The following is a 19440-nucleotide window of genomic DNA, read 5'->3' as shown; positions in this document are numbered from 1 at the left end:
CTGGGAGACTCCCTCCCACGAGCAACAAGTTGCTGCTGGAAAGCTTCTCTGGAGGCAAGTGTTGAGACCTGGTCTGCATTTTAATGCTTACTTATTTTTGAGAGAGGGAGGGAGCAGAGAGAGACACACACACAGAATCCCAAGCAGGCTCCAGGCTCTGAGCTGTCAGCACAGAGCCCGATGTGGGGCTTGAACCCATGAACCGTGAGATCATGACCTGAGCTGAAGTGGAATATTCAATGGACTGAGCCACCCAGGCGCCCCGCCTGGTTTGCATTTAAAAATTTTTTTTAATGTTTTTATTTACTTTTTGAGACAGAGACAGGGCATGAGCAGGGGAGGGGCAGAGAGGGAGACACAGAATCCCAAGCAGGGTCAGAGCCTGATGCAGGGCTTGAACTTGCAAACTGTGAGATCATGACCTGAGCTAAAGTTGGACGCTCAACCGAGACTGAGCCACCCAGGCGCCCCTGGTTTGCATTTTAAAAAGCAAAGCTTCCTAGGCTCCATGGGAACAGACTGGGGGGCAGCAAAGGGTCTAGTGAGGAGGCTCCAGTCCAGAGAGAGGAGGATGGTCACCAGTGAGAAATGGCTGGATGCAACATTCAGGTGGGACAGACGGGACCTGCGGGTTGACCTGTGGTCAGTGTCTTTCCTGGACAGGGAGCTTGTCTAGCTGCTCCTGGCTTTGCCCCCAGCCACACAGTAGGAGCTTACTACCGGGGGTGAGTGTGGGAGAAGGAGACATACGGGGAGCGGGAGGGGGCCTCTGCATGGAGGATCTCTGGCTGGAGGTCCTCAGGAACAGAGCCCACTCCCACGGCTGTTGGAAAAAGGACACTGGGGCACTCTTCAAATGGTGACAGAGCCGCGCTGTGGCCGGGGGCCCTGTCACCTGGCTCAGGGATGCAGCAGGCTAGCAGCTGGAGTCCTTCGGGCTGAGGAGCAGGGCCTGGCCACAGAGGCCGGCCCGCACCCCTCCAGCGGGCACCACGTATGCCCGGCCGTCAGCAGCCCGCGAGGGCGAGAAGTCTGTCAGCTGCAGGTTGCTATCCCGGACCCGGTCGTAGTCCCACAGCTGGTAATGCCAACTCTTGCCCTGCTTGGAGAGAAGGTAGACGGCTCCTGGGGAACCTTCCTCTGGCAGGGATGGCGGCTGGCAGGCTGTGCTGGGCACCGGGTGGAACAGACCTGGCAGCTCGGGGTCCTCAGAATAGCCGAGGCCTGGCACAGCCTGCGTCCCCAGCAGGACCCCTGGGAGGAGAGCAGAGGCTGTGAGCTGGAGTGAGCTCCCCGCCGTAGCCCTTCAGGGTAGGTGTGGTACCACCCTCACACCACATTACAGAGAAGTCAGTGGGCCATGGGCACACAGCTGGGCTGGGACTGACCCAGGGTATCTGGCTCCAGGCTCCAGGCTTTTTTAAGTCCCGCCCCCTCCAGCCTGGTAGCACAGGGAGGGGAGGTGGCATTAAACAGAGCAAGCACGGGGCGCCTGGGTGGCGCAGTCAGTTAAGCGTCCAACTTCAGCCAGGTCACGATCTCGCGGTCCGTGAGTTCGAGCCCCGCGTCAGGCTCTGGGCTGATGGCTCAGAGCCTGGAGCCTGTTTCCGATTCTGTGTCTCCCTCTCTCTCTGCCCCTCCCCCGTTCATGCTCTGTCTCTCTCTGTCCCAAAAATAAATAAACGTTGAAAAAAAAAATTAAAACAAAAACAAAAACAAAACAAACAAACAAACAAACAAAAAAAACAGAGCAAGCATCATCACCCGATCCCCTCCTGCTGTCTAGTGAAAAAAACAAAAAACAAAAACAATGCTCAGTGGAGCCCTCGAGGCCACAGACCCCGGCATGGGGGGAGCCTCAATCCAGGCCACCTAACGTGGGAATCAGCCTTCTTGTAGGCAGCTGGGAATGACCAGGCCGATCGCTGTTTACTGACACGAGCAATGTGCCTGTGTCGTTCAGATTTTATGTACTTTGCCCACTGTCATCCTGATTTCCAGACGGAGAAATGGAAGCCCAGAGTCACAGAGCCTGGACGCGGCTGGACCAGACCTGCAGTCCTGTTTGATTCTGAAGTCAATGCTCTGAGCTTCTGTTTACAGAAACGGTGACTGGCAGATACTGAGTCACCTGCTCCCTGCCAGGTCCCTGCTGAGTACCCTGCTGGGACAGGGACAGCCCAGCCCCAGTCCCTGCCTCAAGTATGAGTGAAATGCCAGCATAAGGGTGAGAATGTAGGGGTGACAGGGACTAGGGACATCCAGGGATGCGGGAGGGAAGACCCACCTGTGCTCACTGCCCAGTGGGCCTTGTAGCCCTTCCTCTGACACGGCTCGTGGTTGAAGTCCTCGTCGTAGCTGCCACTGGGGTTAAGGCCAAAGCTGCGGTGTGGTCCTGGGAACGACCTTTCCCCATCCCCACCCAGCTCCCTTCTAGGCCCTGGGATACGGGATGAGCAAGGGATGTCCGGAGACGAGGTGCCGCAGGACACGGTCTCTGTTGGGACCACCCAGGCCACCGCAGAGCAGCTCAGCCTGGCAGCCCAGTGCCTCCTGGGCCAGCTTGCCCATGTTGGCCACTGCAGGATGACACAGACAGAAGGATCACCATGTGCCTGGCTCCAAGCCACGGGCTAACTGAGGATCGGCGCCTTTAATCGTCACCACAACCGCCACCTCTTTGTACAAATGCAGAAAATGAGGCACAGAGACGGCAAGCTGCGTGTCCGCAGCCACTTGGCAGGAGGTGGCAGAGCTGGGCGGGGGAATGAAGACATCCTGTCTCCAGAGTCCAACTCATAACACTCTACTGGGTGGGGAGAAGGGCCTGAAGAACGGAACGGGGTCTCCTTACACGCCTGGCTTGCGACCCTTCTGCACCCAACTCACCGGAGAACATCTCTCCCTGGGCCGTGTAGCCTCTGTCCACGGCCATCTGCACAAGTCTCTCCAGGGGGATGCCGCTGGGCGGTGCCAGGAGCGTGCCTGCCATCCACAAGGCCACCAGCCCGCACCTGGAGAGAGACAAGCCCAGTCCCTGAACCCCTAAGTCGGGTCTCTACTGGGCCCTCTCTGTCCCGGAAGCTGGAGTGTGGGGAACAGGTCTACTGCACTGGGGGTTTCCCTCCTTCTCCCAGGCCCGGTGGGGAGACCTCACTTCCCTCTTCCTGGGGGAGAGGGAGACCATGGCCTGTGGCCAGGGCTGTAGGGCTGCAGGGACAATGGGAGGGTGGGGAAAGTCACCTGGGTTTTCAGGAGGAGGAGGTGCGGCAGAAGCGGAGTCAGAGATGAAGACCGTTCGCTTGCTTACTTGCTCGTCCATTCCAGCAGTTTACTCCGCATGCGCCCTGGACCCCCGCCCCCTCAAGTTCCCCCTTTCCCACCCCTCCTCCTTGCCTCATGCGGGCTGGGATGAACCCACGCCCCCCACCCTACAGACAGGTTCTCTGGAAGCACAGCAAAGGCAGACAGGGGTTGGGGTCCCAGATCAGGGCACGTACTGAGGGCCTTCCTGGATGAGGGAGGGCAGGTCGGCACAGAAGAGGATCCACTGCAAGTCACTTCTGAAACTGAATAAGAGCCGTGCTCAGGTCACGGGGGAACCAGCTCCTCGGTCCCCCCTTGAGGTCTGCCTGTCAACAGTATGACTGGAAAAAAATAGGATAAAACAGGCAGAGAGGCAAAGGATTAGGACCTGAGGTCCCTGGGTGGGGAGAGACATATTTTGGCACAATGCTGGGAGTGTCTGACCACAGCAACCCCCCCACCCCCCAGGGGTAAGGCTCCTCTTAAGAATGTTAACAGACACTACCTACTCCCTCAGGAATTTGACAAAAGACCCGACTAAATATCGGACCTTAAAATCTTACAACCCACAAGGAACGGTGGGGCCATAGACCACCCTTCTTACAATGGAAACGAGCCAATCAGGAGTTGTCCAGCCAATAACCTGAGAAGGAACAAGGCGGAAGGGCGGGGGAGGGCGACCAGAACCTTAGAAAACAAGGACCCTTGCCTATAGTCCTTGGGCGTTCACTTTCAAAGGTCCCCTCTGCAAAGAGCACTTTCGTACTATTCTTACTTTCTCATCTTTTTTTTTTTTTAATTTTTTTTTCAACGTTTATTTATTTTTGGGACAGAGAGAGACAGAGCATGAACGGGGGAGGGGCAGAGAGAGAGGGAGACACAGAATCGGAAACAGGTTCCAGGCTCCGAGCCATCAGCCCCGAGCCTGATGCGGGGCTCGAACTCACGGACCGCGAGATCGTGACCTGGCTGAAGTCGGACGCTTAACCGACTGCACCACCCAGGCGCCCCTCTTACTTTCTCATCTTATACTCCAGTAAACTTTTGCCTGCTGCTCATTATGTGTCCACCTCTTCACTCTTCGAAGCTGCGAGACAATAAACCCCGGGTATTGTGGCAAAAAATCCTGCAACAGTGGCGTTGAGGGGTGGTGAAAGGCGGTGAAAGGCGCCCGGCCTGGCTGTCCTAAAGCCTGAGGGCAGTTCCAGGCTCTGAGGAAGACTTCCTTCTCCCCTGAGGAGACACCTCTCCCTTCCAGGGCCTCAGTGTTCCTCATCTGCTCAGTGGGAACCCTTCTTCCACCTTCTGCTCCCTCCCTGCTCCTTCTCTCAGTTATTGAAGGAGCAAAGGACAGACGTGTAAAAGCTTTGCAACTAGGAGCCAGAAAAATGGACTAATTAGAGAACATTTCTCCAAGAGGTGTCTCTATACCTAAACGCTTCCTGTGATTTTTTTTTTTTCCCCCTTCCCGTGCCTGTCAAATAGGGATGAAGATTCCTTAACTCAGCCTAGAGTAGAAACAGGTAACAACATGCTCAAGGCCTAAGAGATCACCCAGCTAATGAGCCCTCGCAGGCCTGCCCAGCCCCACCCTTGGGGGGGGCCACTCCGAAAATTTTGATCCCGATCCTGCCCCAGGGCTCAGGAGGGGAAGGGCAACTTGCTTAGACAGTATTTCTGTTCCAAGAGCAAGACTGGGGGGGTGGGGGGCCTAAAGCTCCTGGTTCCCAGTTTGGGGCACCCTCCGGATGAAAGGTGTTATCACAGCACAGTGGTTAAAAGCCGCCTGAATGCAAATTGGGCTCTCCCTCTTCTAAGCTCTTTGGCTAAGTGACTTCACCTTCTTGAGCCTCCGTTTCTTTATCTGGAAAATGACATCATAGTTCCTATCTCATAGAATCACTGAGAGGATAAAGTACATACCTTAAAAACACTTAGCACAGGGCCTGATAAACAGCAGACCTGGAATAATGGGTGATTGTTACTTGCATTACATTTGCCTCCCTTTGGTTAGGGCATTTAGAACAGATTATAAACTTATCTAGAGAGCTGGGGGTTTCTTCCACGGGTCTGAGTAACTCATTGTATCGGCTCAGCCACCACAGCCTCAAGGCCAGGTCTAGCCCCCTCCTGCCTGGGTCTCTGGGGCCCCCTGACTGTCTTACCACCCCTACTCCCCTCAGGTAGCCTCCCTTTCTGTGCAAAGCCCCTCAATGGCTCCCCGGTGCCCTCAGGACAGTCCACCTTCCTCCACGTGGCGCCCGTGCTCTGTGTGATCTGGCTCCAGTCCACCTGTGGAACCCCATGCTTACCTGCCCCCCATCATCCTGTTAAAGAAATATTTGCAGATGCCTGAAAAGAACACCTTTCCATTTCAGCCCGCACCTCTGAACAGTTTGTTTACTCCCCTCATCGCATACCCCTGCACCTACAGGATAGCTCTCAGGGGTCCCCTTCTCCAGGCAGGCCCCACTAACACCTCCCCCGCCAGCCTTGGCCTTGTGATCCCTCAGGACTCCCTCATTACAGCTCTGTCACTGGTGAGGGAGGGATCTGTCTCTGCTGCTGGACTAGGTGCCTGTGAGGGCAGGATCTCTCTTCTTTGGTGAAGGCACACCACCGAACAGGTCTAAGTAGGGGGCTGAAGCACTCAGGCTGTTTGACCTTGAGGAAATGGGAAACCCCAAGAGGAGATGGCAGAAGTGATCTGCGGACAGGTGGTTCGGTGAGACCCTACCGGTCCTTCTGCAGCTTCAGGAGCCTCTTCACGTCATCTCTGCTCCTGGGGACTGGGCCGGCCTTCTCTAAAGCCTCCTTCAGGAGCTGGCTCTTCTCTAGACCGAAGACATGAGGGGGAGCTGGCCCCCCAACGGCGGGTGGAGGCGGCAATGGGGGTGGTGGCGGAATAGGGGCCTGGAGACTCCAGGCAGGGGGCAGCAAAGCTAAATTGGGCAGGTTTGGGGGTAGAGAAAGAAGTGGAGAGACGGGTCCTTGGGGAACAGGGATTCCTGGAGAAGGGGCTGGGGGCTCTAGGGGAGGAGAGCATGGAGAACTCATTTTTGGGTCTCCCACGGCATGCATAGCCTGGAAGATTTGACGATGGGAGAGGGATGGATCCTCTAAAAGGAGTTAATCGCAGGGATGGAAGTTCTGAAGGTTTTACAGCGGAGTTCCAGAACTTGGGTGCCGAGCAGTGGGATTAAAAGGATCAGGACTGACATGTGGAACTAGGGGAGCAGGGGTTAAGCTGACTCGTATCATCAAGAGATCTAACAGTTAACAGGGAGTGGTCTTTTACCCGGGAATAGATTTGTGGTTTGGGGTTGCTTTGCCAGGCTCAAGGAGGGTAATTTAGTAAAAGTTACGGTATCATCCCGGGCCAGGTCTGGAAACTCGGGAGTCAGTTTTGGGAAAACGAAGGATAGGACCTGGGGCGAGGCCCTACGGGGTGGGACTTCGGGGCCCAGGGCTAGAGACTAGGTAATTTGGGCTCTGTAACCCCTCACATTCCAGGCCCGAGTTCGGAACCTTCAAGCTGACCTTTGAATCAGAGGTCAAGAGATCAAAAGGACACCCGGCAGGGAGAATGGCTTAGTCGTAGAGAAGGTCCTGGAATCAGAGCGCAAAAGAAAAAGTCCCGCGGGCTGGGGAAGGTTCAGGGATCGGAGGACGTTGTGAGCCGCAACACCGCCGGGATAGGTAGTGGAGCCTGAAAATAAAACGCTCCTCCTCTTCCAGCAAAATGGTGGCCGCAGCACACATTTTTTTCCCATGTCACGTGGTAGTATTCGCGACCCGTGTCCGGCCCAGTGGCATCACGTGACGAGAAAAGGCAGCGCGGTGGGGGAGAGGAGAAGCTATCAAAGGACTGCCCCCGGAAGAGACTGAAGCGCGAGCTGCTTCTCCATTGGCAAGAAGCGCGTGAGGGGGCTCGGCCTTCACTGATTGGTCCGTGGACCCCCAGGGGAGGGTCCGGTGGGGGGGTTTCGGCCGAGGCGGGAACCCAAATGTCGTTTTGATTGGCAAGTTTGGGGCAAAGGGGCGAGGATTACTCTGATTGGTTAAGCTGCTGAGTTTCGGCACGGGATTGGCTTGCAGAAAGACAAGGGCGGGGCCAGGAGAGGAAGCTTTTACAGTCGGCTCAGAAACGTAGGAGGCGACGCTTGCGTGAGCTGCGCCTCTGTTGGTGAGTATTCTGGGGTGCAGGCGGCCATCTACGCCGGGCGGGCGGAGCGCTTGGCGCCTGGACTTTCCCGTGCCTCCTGTGGAGAAACTATTTTCCCGCTGCGCGAGGTTAGGGCGCCGCGGAGTTGTCTCTCAACTGGCTCTTACATTCGCACTTTTTCTCCTGGGCCGCCCTTTGAGCTCGTGGGCCTATGGGAGTTGCCACTTAGCACGCTCCGCCTACTGGTTCGCGTAGAGCATCCTGGGACTCGTAGTAAACCTCTCGAGATTGCCCACGCGGGGAGGCGGAGCCGTGTCTTGCTTTCGCTTTGTTTTCCAATCTCTACCTCCTTCCCGCCTCTCCTGGCTTCCTCGTGAAAGGAAGATCCCTGAGCAGCCCGTTAAGCCCGCTTTGGGGCAAAGGATTCGGAGAAACCCAGGGCTGAAGTTAACCTTTTTCCTTCTTTCAGCTCTACCTCGGCACCTCTCTCCATGGCAGTTCCCGAGACCCGCCCCAACCACACTATTTATATCAACAACCTCAACGAGAAGATCAAGAAGGATGGTGAGTTCTCAGGATAGTCCAGATTCCAGGTTACCTCCCACTCTTCCGTCTCCAGCATTCACTTCTCTTCCTTCCCTTTCTCTAGCCAGCCAAACTGTTAGGGTTAATCCTTGAGCCTTTGCCCACGCTGCATTCTGTGTCTCTAACACTCCTTCAGTTCATCTTATCAGCTTGGCCATCAGCTTGGTCACTGTCCATCTTTCAAGGCTTCAGCTCACAGGGCTCCTTCAAGAAGCTTTCCCCATCCTCTTTCCCCTCGGGTGCCTGCCTCTGACTTCCCATAGGCCCTGGACATCTCCCGCTCAAGCCCTGATTGCTCTGGGCTGTTATGTGAGCACGAGGGTAAGCTCTGGGATTGTCTTGGTCACTGTGGTGTTTGTTCTCCCCGATCAGCCCATAATGGATAGGTTTTAATTTCAAAAAGAAAATGAGGTCGTAGTAACGATGGCTAACACTGTTACCAGGTACTGGTATGTAAATCTCTGTTACAGTAAATTTTCAACAACAAACCTTCAGGAAGGAGCTATTACTCCTGTTTCTCAGATGAGGAGACAGGCTCAGGCATGATGTGATTTGCCCAGGGTCATGCAGCAAGGTAAAGTGGTTGAGGCCACCACTACGGAATTCTGCTTAAGAACTCGATTTTTGGGGCGCCTGGGTGGCTCAGTCGGTGAAGCGTCCGACTTCGGCTCAAGTCATGATCTCACAATCTGTGAGTTCGAGCCCCGCGTCAGGCTCTGTGCTGACAGCTCGAGCCTGGAGCCTGTTTCAGATTCTGTGTCTCCCTCTCTCTCTGCCCCTCCCCGTTCATGCTCTGTCTCTCTCTGTCTCAAAAATAAATAAACGTTAAAAAAAAAAATTAAAAAAAAAACTCGATTTTTGACATTATCACCTTGATTGAACCTTATTTTCTGTATTTGAAAATTGAGCAAAGTCCTAATATTTTCTTTGCGTGGGTGTTACGTGGATTAAATTAGCTAAACATCCAAACAGTGTTGACTTTTATGGTACCTGGCAGTTAGTATGGGCTGGATGGAACTTAGCTCTTATTATCACCTGAAGAAAATTGTTGGGAGAACCAATGGAGCTTGCTGGGATTAAGTTTTGAGGTTACCAATAAAGTTACTGTTGAAGAAAGAAAAACAAGCCACGTAAATCCCTTATATGCTCCTAGAGTATCATGCTCAGCCAGTTCTCTACGATGCTGGGAAAACACCCGGTGACAGACACTCCCCGTTTTGCCTTCATGGAGCCATATTCCATTGGGAAAGACAGACCTGCTTCCAGACAGCGATAGCCCAGAGTCGCCAGGGCCATGATTGGGAAGCACAACCAGAGTGATCAGGACTGGGTTTGAGCACCTAGATAGAGGGATTTGTTCCCTTTCGTAGAAGAGGAGATGTCTTGGAAAAGCCTTCCAGGTAGAAGAAACAGTATATGTGATGTGAGGGAGAAGAGCGTTCTGAACCTGGACCAACATATGATGGTGTCTAGGGGCAAAAGAGAGCCCAGGCTATTCTGGAAACTACCAAGTAGTTGTGTGTGACTGAGGCTTGGGACTCAGAACCTTCCAGTGAGCAGTGCACTGATAGCTCATGGGATCTTGTGGGAGGATAGGCCCATAGACTTTGTCCTGAGGGCATCTGGGAGCCAGGCGAGGGACACGATGTGTGGAGGGTGAACTTGAGTGGGCAGGAGAGAAGGGAAAGAGAGAGGCCCAGAGTCCGGGGGAATGGCTGAGCCCCAAACTGGGTTCACGGGTGTGGCGGATGGAGACCAACACCAGAAATGGTGTCAGCAGAATTTTTGGCTAACTGCGCCAGAACACCTTTTACTTCCCTCTTGACCCCACCCTCTCCTGAATTTTCTTTTCTTTCCTCACCTAGTCTTTCAGCAAGTATCTTCAGCTCGGGTGCCTTTTCCATATGAGATTTTTTTTTCTTTTAACATTTTATTTTATTTTATTTTTTTTTTTTTTCAACGTTTATTTTTTTGGGGACAGAGAGAGACAGAGCATGAACGGGGGAGGGGCAGAGAGAGAGGGAGACACAGAATCAGAAGCAGGCTCCAGGCTCTGAGCCATCAGCCCAGAGCCTGACGCGGGGCTCGAACTCACGGACCGCGAGATCGTGACCTGGCTGAAGTCGGACGCTTAACCGACTGCGCCACCCAGGCGCCCCTTAACATTTTATTTTTGAGAGAGAGACCGAGCGTGAGCAGGGGAGGAGCAGAGAGAGAGGGAGACAGAATTCAAAGCGGGCTCCAGGTGCCGAGCTGTCAACACAGAGCCTGAAGCGGGGCTCAAACTCACGAACTCACAAACTGTGGGATCATGACCTGAGCTGAAGTCAGATGCTCAACCGACTGAGCCACCCAGGGGCCCCGGTATTCTATTCTGTTAGGTATGGCAGTTTGTTAGTGAGCTATGGGTTCAGATGGACTTGGGTCCTGGCCCCCATCCCAGCTCTCTAAGGCTCTTCCCGGTACCTTCGGGACACTCCCGTTGAGCTAGTGACAAATCCTCTGAGAGCCTACTTCCACGTTATTAAAAAAGTGAGACCATTACAGTTGCTGCCTCAGGAAGCGGTTGTAAGAATTTAGTGAAGTTCTTTCCGTAAAAAGACGTTTAGTGGTGTTGTTATTCATGCAACTGTTTTTGGAGAAGCGTGGGTGCTACAGCCTGCTCTGAGCATGGGGATACTGCAGTAAACAGTGGAGAGGCTTGTGGCTCTTCAGGATAGCTAAACGGCAGGTTAGCCAGCGTGATGTCAGGAGGTGGGAAATGCCGTGAGGGAAAAGCAGTTAGGTACAAGGAGTGGAGAGAGCGACGGTAGGTGGCATTTATTTAGACAGGGTGGTCGGGGAAGGTCTCTGTGGTGGGAACACTTTTACTGAGACCTGGGTGACCAGAAGGAGAAAGGTCTTTGCCGTGGAGGCAGCAGCCGGCGCAAAGGTCCTGAGGCCACACGTGTGTACCGGCCTGAGAAAGGGCTGTGAGGCCAGTGCGGCTAGAGATAACGGGAGAGGGGTGGAGTGTGGGGGGATGATATTGGAGATGTTGGCCAGGGCCACGTCACACAGGCCTGGGTCAAGGTGCCGGTGACAAAGAAAAGAATGCTCCCGTGTATCGAGCATTTACCGTGTGCCCTTTGTTACGTGTGGCTCCTGTACTTTATGCGACAGCCCCAGGAGGCAGGTACCAGTACTGTCCGTGCACACAGGGGAGCGCACACGACCCATCCCAGTGATTCTTGGCCGCTGCTGGTGTTGCTGCCTCTTGGGGGTTCCAAGCCTGTGGCACCGTGGCCTTTGGCTGATGGTGTCCATTCTGGGCCATGCCTGGCTCTGAAAAAGGATTTCAACCCCCAGGACAAGGTACCAAGACCTCCAGTCACCCACGGGTGCTTTCCTTCCTCCCCCTGCAGAGCTGAAGAAGTCCCTGTACGCCATCTTCTCCCAGTTTGGCCAGATCCTGGATATCCTGGTTTCCCGAAGCCTGAAGATGAGGGGCCAGGCCTTTGTCATCTTCAAGGAGGTCAGCAGCGCCACCAACGCCCTGCGCTCCATGCAGGGCTTCCCCTTCTACGACAAGCCCATGGTGAGCACTGTGGGTGTGGAGGGTGTGCGCGCACCGCGGTGCTGCGGCAGACTGGATGGGTCTGGGCCTCCCGTCTCCCGCCGTCCAGTCTCCTAAAGTCGGCAGTCCCTCTTGCTGTTTGTCAGCATTCACTGTTCTTTGTACTGGGGTGGGGGTGGAGGACACACAGTGCCCCCAGATGGTGACCTCTTAGAAGTGTCAGGGCTGGGATGGGGGAGGTGCCCAGAGCTTGGAGAGCTTAGAGGAGGCACCTTACCCAGTCCAGGGGTTCAGGGAGGGCTTTCTGGATTTGAGGCTCCAAGGAGAAAGACTAGCTGGGGGAAGCAGGGGAGAAAGCGTTAGATAACCGAGAACATTAGGAAAGTGGGTCAAGTCTGTTTGGCTGGAGCGAAAGGGTGGGAGTGGGGGCAGAGTATGGCCTGGAGAGCAAGTCAGAAGTCAGGCCCAGGGGCCAGAGTTTGTCTTGCAAGTGGACTTGACTCTGCGGGTGGTGGGGAGCCATGGAAGGGTTTAGGGAGTTGCCTCTGGCCGTTGGGAGAATGGATTTGAGGGGGGAGGTTAGGGGAGGCTAGGTCAGCTTCCCAGGTGTGAGGGTTTGGGCCAGGACCAGGGCGGGGGGTCGTGAATGGGGAGAATCGGGTGGGTTGCAGGTGTTCAGGAGACTAAGTGGCCGGCCGGGGGGGGGGGGGGGGGGGCTGCCTTCTGGGAGGTGAAGAATGGCTTAAAGTGCCCGTCCTGAACTAGAATTCCTGCCACATCACTGGCAGACATCTTTGGTTCCTGGGGCCTTTCCCCTTGTCCCTCTTAACCAGTGTTTGAGTTACATCTGATTGGAATATGCCTCCCTGAACCTACTCCCTTGGGTAGGGAAAGCAATGCTCAGGTGTCCAGGTCCCAGGCAGGTCGCCTCCTGTGGAAGACAGTGGGCCCTGGGGGCCGTGGGGTAGCCTGGAACCCTCCCCTCCATGTTGGGAGGGGGCACTGATTTGCCTGCTGTTTTCTCTGGGCGTGGGAGCCCAGACTTGGCCACATCTTCTGATGTTTTTTTGGAGCAGCTAGAAATTAGTTTTTGAAGTGTAAAGACCACGATCTTCCTTGATCCTCCTCCCTGCTCTGCTTCCCAAATCACCCCTGGGACCATATCAAACACTCAGGCACCAGTGAGCTCTGTCGGGGAGCCTGTCAACCCTACCTTCAAAATATCCACCGCTGCCTACTCCTCACCCCTCCCCTGCTGCTGACCTGGTCTCTGCTCTGACCCCTGCTCCCCACAGGCTGTTCTCTGTGCCTCAGCCACAGCGTTTCTTCCAGCACACCAGTGAAGTCTCATCACTCCCTGCTTATGACACTCCATGGCTCCCAGCTTTCTCAGGAAAAAAAAAGCCAAGTTTCACCAAGGTCTCCAGAGTTCCTCCGTTGCCTCTGTGATCTTATCTCCTTCCTCCTAGTCTGCATTGATCTTGCCTTTCCTTGAACACACTGCACACCTTCACTCTGCTGGTCCTTTGCTAGAAGGCTCTTTCCCTAGATCTCCCTCCATTCCTCTGTCTCTACACCAGGGTCACATCATTGAGGCCTTTCCTGGCCACATCTAAAAATTTTTTTTTTTTTTTTAACATTTATTTATTTTGAGTGAGGGAGCATAAATAAGCACATGTGTACCTACAAGCCTGGGAGAAGCAGAAAGGGAGTGAGAATCCCAAGCAAGTTCCGCAGTCTCCAGAGCCCAACACCAGGCTCGATCTCACGAACTGCGTCATGACCTGAGTTGAAATCCAGAGTTGGACATTCAACCAACTGAGCCACTCAGGCGCCCTATGAAATTTTCAATTCTTAATCTTTTTTTTTTTTTTTTTAAAGTAGGTTTCACACCCTATGTGGGACTTGAACTCCTGACCCTGAGATTGAGAGTCCCATGCTCTACAGACTAAGCCCACCAGGCGCCCCTGAAATTTTCAGTTTTTTTCAACACTTCCCATTCACTTCTCCAGTTCCCTTTTTTCTTTTAATGTTTATTTTTGAGAGAGAGACCGCATGAGCGGGAGAGGTGCGGGGGTGGTGGGATACAGAATCAGAAGCAGGCTCCTGGCTCTGAGCTGTCAGCACAGAGCCCTACACGGGGCTCGAACCCACAAACCGTGAGATCATGACCTGAGCCGAAGTCAGATGCTTAACCGACTAAGCCACCCAGGCGCCCCTTCAACTCACTTTTTAATCTTTTTTCATTGTGTCTTCCTCAGTGAATTACAGCATGAGGGCAGGGGCCTTTTGATAGGCTCATTGCTGTACCCCACAGAGTCTAGGTTCTCCATAGACTACTGAGGTTGAGATGTATTAGCCTGGGAGTCTAAACTTTGGTGTGACCGGAACCCCCTTGCACAGTGTTCCTGTGTTGCCCTTTTTTTCCTCAGGCTTTCTGCCTTTGGCCCGATGCCCAGGACTGTCCCATTTTCCCTTCAACACCCAGTGACCGAACTACGTGCCAGCTACTCTTCAAAGCACTTCAACTCATTTGGTCCTTAGACTCATCCTTTCGAATGGGAAATACCACAGTCCCCATTTTACAGATGAGAATGTTGAGGCTGGTGATTTCTGTAACATGGCTCTCAGAGCGACTGGGAAGGTCTGCTCTTGTACCCGGGCCGTTTGGCCTTGAAATAAACCTACATTCTTCACCCTTCTGCTCTCTATTTGGCAGCGCATTCAGTATGCCAAGACTGACTCGGATATCATTGCCAAGATGAAGGGCACCTTCGTGGAGCGGGACCGCAAGCGGGAGAAGAGGAAGCCCAAGAGCCAGGAGACCCCAGCTGCTAAGAAGGCCGTGCAGGGTGGGGCAGCCGCCCCCGTGGTGGGGGCTGTCCAGGGGCCTGTCCCGGTAAGCCAGAGCCCAGGGATACTGCTCTTTCCCCCGTCAGGCCTTCCTCATGGCCTGGCTTATGGGCACAGTGTATGTGTGGGGGTCTCCCCTTGGGCATTCACACCCCCTCTCCTTCATTTCCTTCTAGAGATTGTGCGCCTGTCTCAGGGATTAAACACCTGTGTAATGGTGTCTGCACTTAGAAATGCCTCCTTGCTTGCCCAGCTTTCTCAGGATCTCTCTGTGTGTCTCAGTCCTTTGTTTTTTTTTTTTTTTCCTCCCCTTGACCTTGATCCTGCTGCCTGTGTCTTTTAAGTTAATGCCTGTGCAGAAAATCCAGAGGAAGCCACGCATCAACTTTTTATGGATTAGCGAATTTAGCAGGGCCACCAGACATAAGGTCGGTACGGAAGAAGTTTTATTCCCGTGTGCTAGCACCAAAGAAGTAGACTCCAAACTGAAAAAGAGCTCAGGAGTAAATCCAACGGAAGGTGTGTAGAACCCCCCACCAAAACAACAGAATCTCGCTGAGAGAAGTGGGAGATGAATTCAACAAATGGATGCGAGACTCAAGACTTGTTGAGGTGTCAGTTCTCCCCATTGGTCTAAAACTCAACACAGTTGCAATCAGAATGCTAACAGGAATTTTGGGAAGGCGCTGGCAGTCTGTTTCCAAGTGTCTGTGGAAAGGCAGAGCGAGGCAGGTGAGAATAAAGCTGGCGGGCCTGCTGTAGTCATCAAGATGATCTGATGTTGGCCTAAGGGGAGGAAGATGGACGAGGAAGCAGACAGAACACAGTCCAGAAATAGATCTGCACAGGTGTGGTTACTCAGCCTATGAAGTTACCACTGGGGTCCAGTAGTGAAAGGCCTTTTTTTTTTTTTTTTTTTTTTTTGCTGGTAAATGGTGCTGGGCCAACTGGGTATCTGTAAGGCAAAGAATTAGTTCTACCTCAACTGTATCAGTTTTTTAAAAGCATTTTTTTTTCAACGTTTATTCATTTTTGGGACAGAGAGAGACAGAGCATGAACGGGGGAGGGGCAGAGAGAGAGGGAGACACAGAATCGGAAACAGGCTCCAGGCTCCGAGCCATCAGCCCAGAGCCCGACGCGGGGCTCGAACCCACGGACCGCGAGATCGTGACCTGGCTGAAGTCGGACGCTTAACCGACTGCGCCACCCAGGCGCCCCTCAACTGTATCAGTTAACTTGAGATGAATCGTAGACCTCAGTGTGACAGCTTAGAACAAAAAAGATTCTAGAAGGAAACAGGAAAATCTCTTTGGGACCTTTGTGAGGCCACAAAAAGTAGAGCCGTCTGTTTTCTTTTTTTTTTTTTTTTTTTTTAATTTTTTTTTTTCAACGTTTATTTATTTTTGGGACAGGGAGAGACAGAGCATGAACGGGGGAGGGGCAGAGAGAGAGGGAGACACAGAATCGGAAACAGGCTCCAGGCTCTGAGCCATCAGCCCAGAGCCTGATGCGAGGCTCGAACTCACGGACCGCGAGATCGTGACCTGGCTGAAGTCGGACGCTTAACCGACTGCGCCACCCAGGCGCCCCGAGCCGTCTGTTTTCTAAACAGAATCGAAAAAGCCCCTAGTAGGATAGATGAATTGCATCTACTCCTTATTTTTGAGTCTCCACGTTGGCTTTTCTGACCGGATCACCCTGTATTTGTCCTACTTTTACCCACGCCAGCTCCCCTTTTGTCTGGCATCGGTAACGGTGTTGGAGTCACTGCCCAGCTTCCCTGTTCTTACTCACTCTCCTCTTCAGCACCCAGCTTTTTGTCCACCTTTTTTGTCTGCAGCTGTGATTTCAACTCTAGCAGCCCCACCTCCCCGGGGTGCCTTCCTGGGTATCTCCTCTGGGTGCATGAGTTGTGTGCCCTCAGACTGGCTCCCTTCTCGCCCTTTGCCACCACCTCTCCCGTCTCTTTCTGCATCTGCCCCGACTGTCCCTGTCCACCTCTGCCTTGCACTGTGTTCTTTTTTCTGCAGGTCCCTTTTTTATGCCTTGAAGTTTATTTTTGGAAGGAAAAGTATAGCTTGCTCATTATAGCTTTTCTTTTCACTCCTTTTGTTAACAATTGTCAGCATTTGATTTTTTCCAGTATTTTTTTTTTTTCCTGCTCCTATATTGATAAACAAAGTTAGGTCACGTTGACTGGTTCTTTTTATGTTAGAAAAAAAATTTTTTTTAACTTTCTGGCTTGAGTTTGCCCTTGAAGCTTGGGTCTGGTTTGCTCCATCCATTTCCCTTTGGGTGACCTTTGTCTCTATAGGTCCCTTTTTCACCTCTTTCCAAATCTGGGTCTTTCTCCCTGTTGTCTTTCACACCCAGGGTTTCTTCTGATGACCTCTTCTCTCTGCCTCCTGCTGACCCCAAACCTGCCTCCTGCCCGTCAGCTGCCCCCCTCAGTCCTGCCTCCCTCTCTCTGCAGGGCATGCCCCCGATGACTCAGGCACCCCGCATCATGCACCACATGCCGGGCCAGCCTCCGTACATGCCACCGCCTGGCATGATCCCGCCTCCAGGCCTGGCGCCCGGCCAGATCCCACCAGGGGCCATGCCCCCCCAGCAACTTATGCCGGGGCAGATGCCACCTGCCCAGCCTGTAAGTGTCTACTTCTGGGGTCTCATACAAACAGTCAGAACACGGGACTAGAAAGGGATGGGTGGGGGTGCTGTTTTAGGGTGGGTGATCCGGGCAGGCCCCCCGGAGGAGGTGCCGTTAGATGATAAGAATAAGGATATGGCAGTGGGGCCAGGCCCTGGGGTAGAGAGGGATCGGTATGTTTATTGGAAGAGCTTCGGAAAGGCAGGGTGAGGCTAGAGCGGTGGCCAGAGCCTAGATTGATTTGGTGAACTTCTGCTCAGCACCTGCTAATGGATACAGCAGTGCTCTTTGTGGCTTATCGTCCCATGGGGGCAAGGCAGTGTCGACAGGCAACATCAGGTGTGTCAGGCGAAGGACCGGAAGGAAGTCCAGTGGGGCAGGGGGTGGGAAATGGGAAGGCGGTAAGTCCCCACTAGACTCACGGGGTCTGTTGACTTCCTTGCAGCTTTCTGAAAATCCACCAAATCACATCTTGTTCCTCACCAACCTGCCCGAGGAGACCAACGAGCTCATGCTGTCCATGCTTTTCAACCAGTAAGTGGGGCCAGTAGCTGGGCAGGGGCCCCATGGCGATGGCCAGGAGATGGCGCCATGGGGACCAGTCTCGGGGTTGTGCAGGTGGAGCCCTGAGCCCGCTTGGGATTTGCAGGCAGGACAGTGACTGGAGGCAAAAACGGAGGAAGCAGTAGCTGAGCATGCTGGACCTTCCTCCACTTTTGTGAGGGGTGGGGGAGTCAAGGTTCTGGGCTTCGTCTTTCCAGCCTCTGAGTCAGAAATGCAAGGCGCACAAAAGACAGCCATGAGGTGGCATGGCGCACTGGCTGGATTGGCCATAATTGGCAACTCGAACTGCATTTGCCAGGGATGGGGATATTTAAAATCTTGCGTGCCGGGGTGTAGGCCACTGTGGCTGTCACGCAGGGTAACTGTTCACTAGTTAGTGAAGGAAGGGGAGTGTGTGCTCACCTGGTGGCCCTGCTTATGATCTTACATTCTAAAGAACTTCTTTTTTTTTTTTTAAGTTTATTTTGAGAGAGCGCGTGCACAAGCGGGGAAGGTGGGGGGGGTGGGGCACAGAATCTGAAGCAGGCTTCAGGATCCGAGCTGTCAGCACAGAGCCCCAGGCGGGGCCCAAACTCACAAATCGTGAGATCATGACCTGAGTCGCAATCAAGAGTTGGGCGCTTAACCAACTGAGCCACCCAGGCGCCCCAAGCGATAGGTATTTTGTAAGAATAGCGGCAGAAGAAAGAATACCTAGTAAACTTGAAGATGGTTGCCTAATGGGGAAGGAAGGTAGGGCAGAGAAGAGGGAATGGAGAAAAACAGCCGATCATAAAAAGGGTGGTGTTTGTTTCTGGAATGGGGTGGGTGGGTTATGATTGACGAAGGACATGGCGGCAGTGTCCTGTTTCTTGGTTTAGGTTATTTATGGTTGCATAGGTGTTCATGTTAAAGTATTTCCTTAAATGATACGCTTGTGTTGTGTGTACCTGTTTGTGTTAGGGTTCCTCAATGTAGCGTTTTGCATATTTGGGGCTGGATAGTCCTTTGTTACTGGGAGCATCCTGTGCTTTGTAGGATGCTTAGCAACATCCCTGGCCTCTACGCTCCAGATACCAAAACGTTAGAAGGAGATGCCAAGTCTGGATGCCTGAGGTCTGTTCCCTTCTTTCAGGTTCCCTGGCTTCAAGGAGGTCCGACTGGTCCCCGGGCGGCATGATATTGCATTCGTGGAGTTTGACAATGAGGTACAGGCAGGGGCTGCTCGCGATGCCCTGCAGGGCTTCAAGATCACCCAGAACAATGCCATGAAGATCTCCTTTGCCAAGAAGTAGCACCTTTTTCCCCTGCCTGCCCCTGCCCCCTGTTCTGGGGCCACCCCTTCCCCCCTTGGCTCAGCCCCCTGAAGGTAAGTCCCCCCTCGGGGGCTTTCTCAGAGCCGTGTGTGAGTGAGTGGTCGCCACACAGCATTGTACCCAGAGTCTGTCCCCAGACATTGCACCTGGTGCTGTTAGGTCGGAATTAAAGTGGTTTTTTTGAGGTTTGGTTTTTCACAACCATTTGTCGTTTTTATTTTCTTGTTCTCTGTGCCTCCCTTTCTCACACATCAGAATATTCTGGGTGTTTGGACCTCTCAGGGTATTGGGGTTTGCAACCTTGGGAAAACACAGAATAGGGTATAACTTTGTCTAAGTTTCAGTTACCTTTACTACTTTGGGAAAATTTCTGTTTTGTCTCCATCAGCATTCAGAGCAGGAAATTGAAACCTAGGCTGCCATGTACAGTTGGGCAGGTTGTGTACTGCACAAGGATGCTACCTT

The 19440-nt window shown here is 53.4% G+C and overlaps 2 protein-coding genes across 7 annotated transcripts; one reads left to right on the top strand and one right to left on the bottom strand.

The window, feature by feature from the left end:
• Positions 1-524: 524 nt before the first annotated feature.
• On the bottom strand, positions 525-7114 carry CE2H19orf54 (chromosome E2 C19orf54 homolog). 5 transcript variants are annotated; one of them, XM_045442281.1, is made up of 7 exons: positions 6044-6154; positions 4324-5268; positions 3501-3569; positions 2890-3014; positions 2450-2579; positions 2288-2358; positions 525-1254 (listed from the first exon to the last, which is right to left on the bottom strand). In XM_045442281.1, the coding sequence occupies exons 2-7, from the start codon at positions 4329-4331 to the stop codon at positions 917-919; spliced, it is 741 nt and encodes a 246-aa protein (XP_045298237.1). In that variant the 5' UTR covers positions 4332-5268; positions 6044-6154; the 3' UTR covers positions 525-916. The 5 variants fall into 5 exon arrangements, with proteins under 5 accessions (XP_045298237.1, XP_045298238.1, XP_045298241.1 ...); XM_045442282.1 differs by lacking the exons at positions 4324-5268; positions 6044-6154 and adding an exon at positions 6847-7114 and having other exon boundaries at positions 3501-3632; XM_045442285.1 differs by lacking the exons at positions 4324-5268; positions 6044-6154 and adding an exon at positions 6847-7114.
• Positions 7115-7363: 249 nt separating this feature from the next.
• On the top strand, positions 7364-19176 carry SNRPA (small nuclear ribonucleoprotein polypeptide A). Of its 2 annotated transcripts, none has more exons than XM_045442286.1 (7): positions 7364-7492; positions 7941-8035; positions 11461-11633; positions 14332-14511; positions 16940-17113; positions 17562-17650; positions 18795-19176. In XM_045442286.1, exons 2-7 carry the CDS (start codon positions 7963-7965, stop codon positions 18952-18954), a joined length of 849 nt encoding a protein of 282 aa, XP_045298242.1. In that variant the 5' UTR covers positions 7364-7492; positions 7941-7962; the 3' UTR covers positions 18955-19176. The 2 variants fall into 2 exon arrangements, with proteins under 2 accessions (XP_045298242.1, XP_045298243.1); XM_045442287.1 differs by lacking the exon at positions 7364-7492 and adding an exon at positions 7516-7599.
• The last annotated feature ends 264 nt before the right edge of the window (positions 19177-19440 follow it).

The sequence above is a fragment of the Leopardus geoffroyi genome, chromosome E2, assembly GCF_018350155.1.
Source record: "Leopardus geoffroyi isolate Oge1 chromosome E2, O.geoffroyi_Oge1_pat1.0, whole genome shotgun sequence".
NCBI lineage: Eukaryota > Metazoa > Chordata > Mammalia > Carnivora > Felidae > Leopardus > Leopardus geoffroyi.
This window is presented reverse-complemented; position numbering and strand designations above follow the sequence as displayed.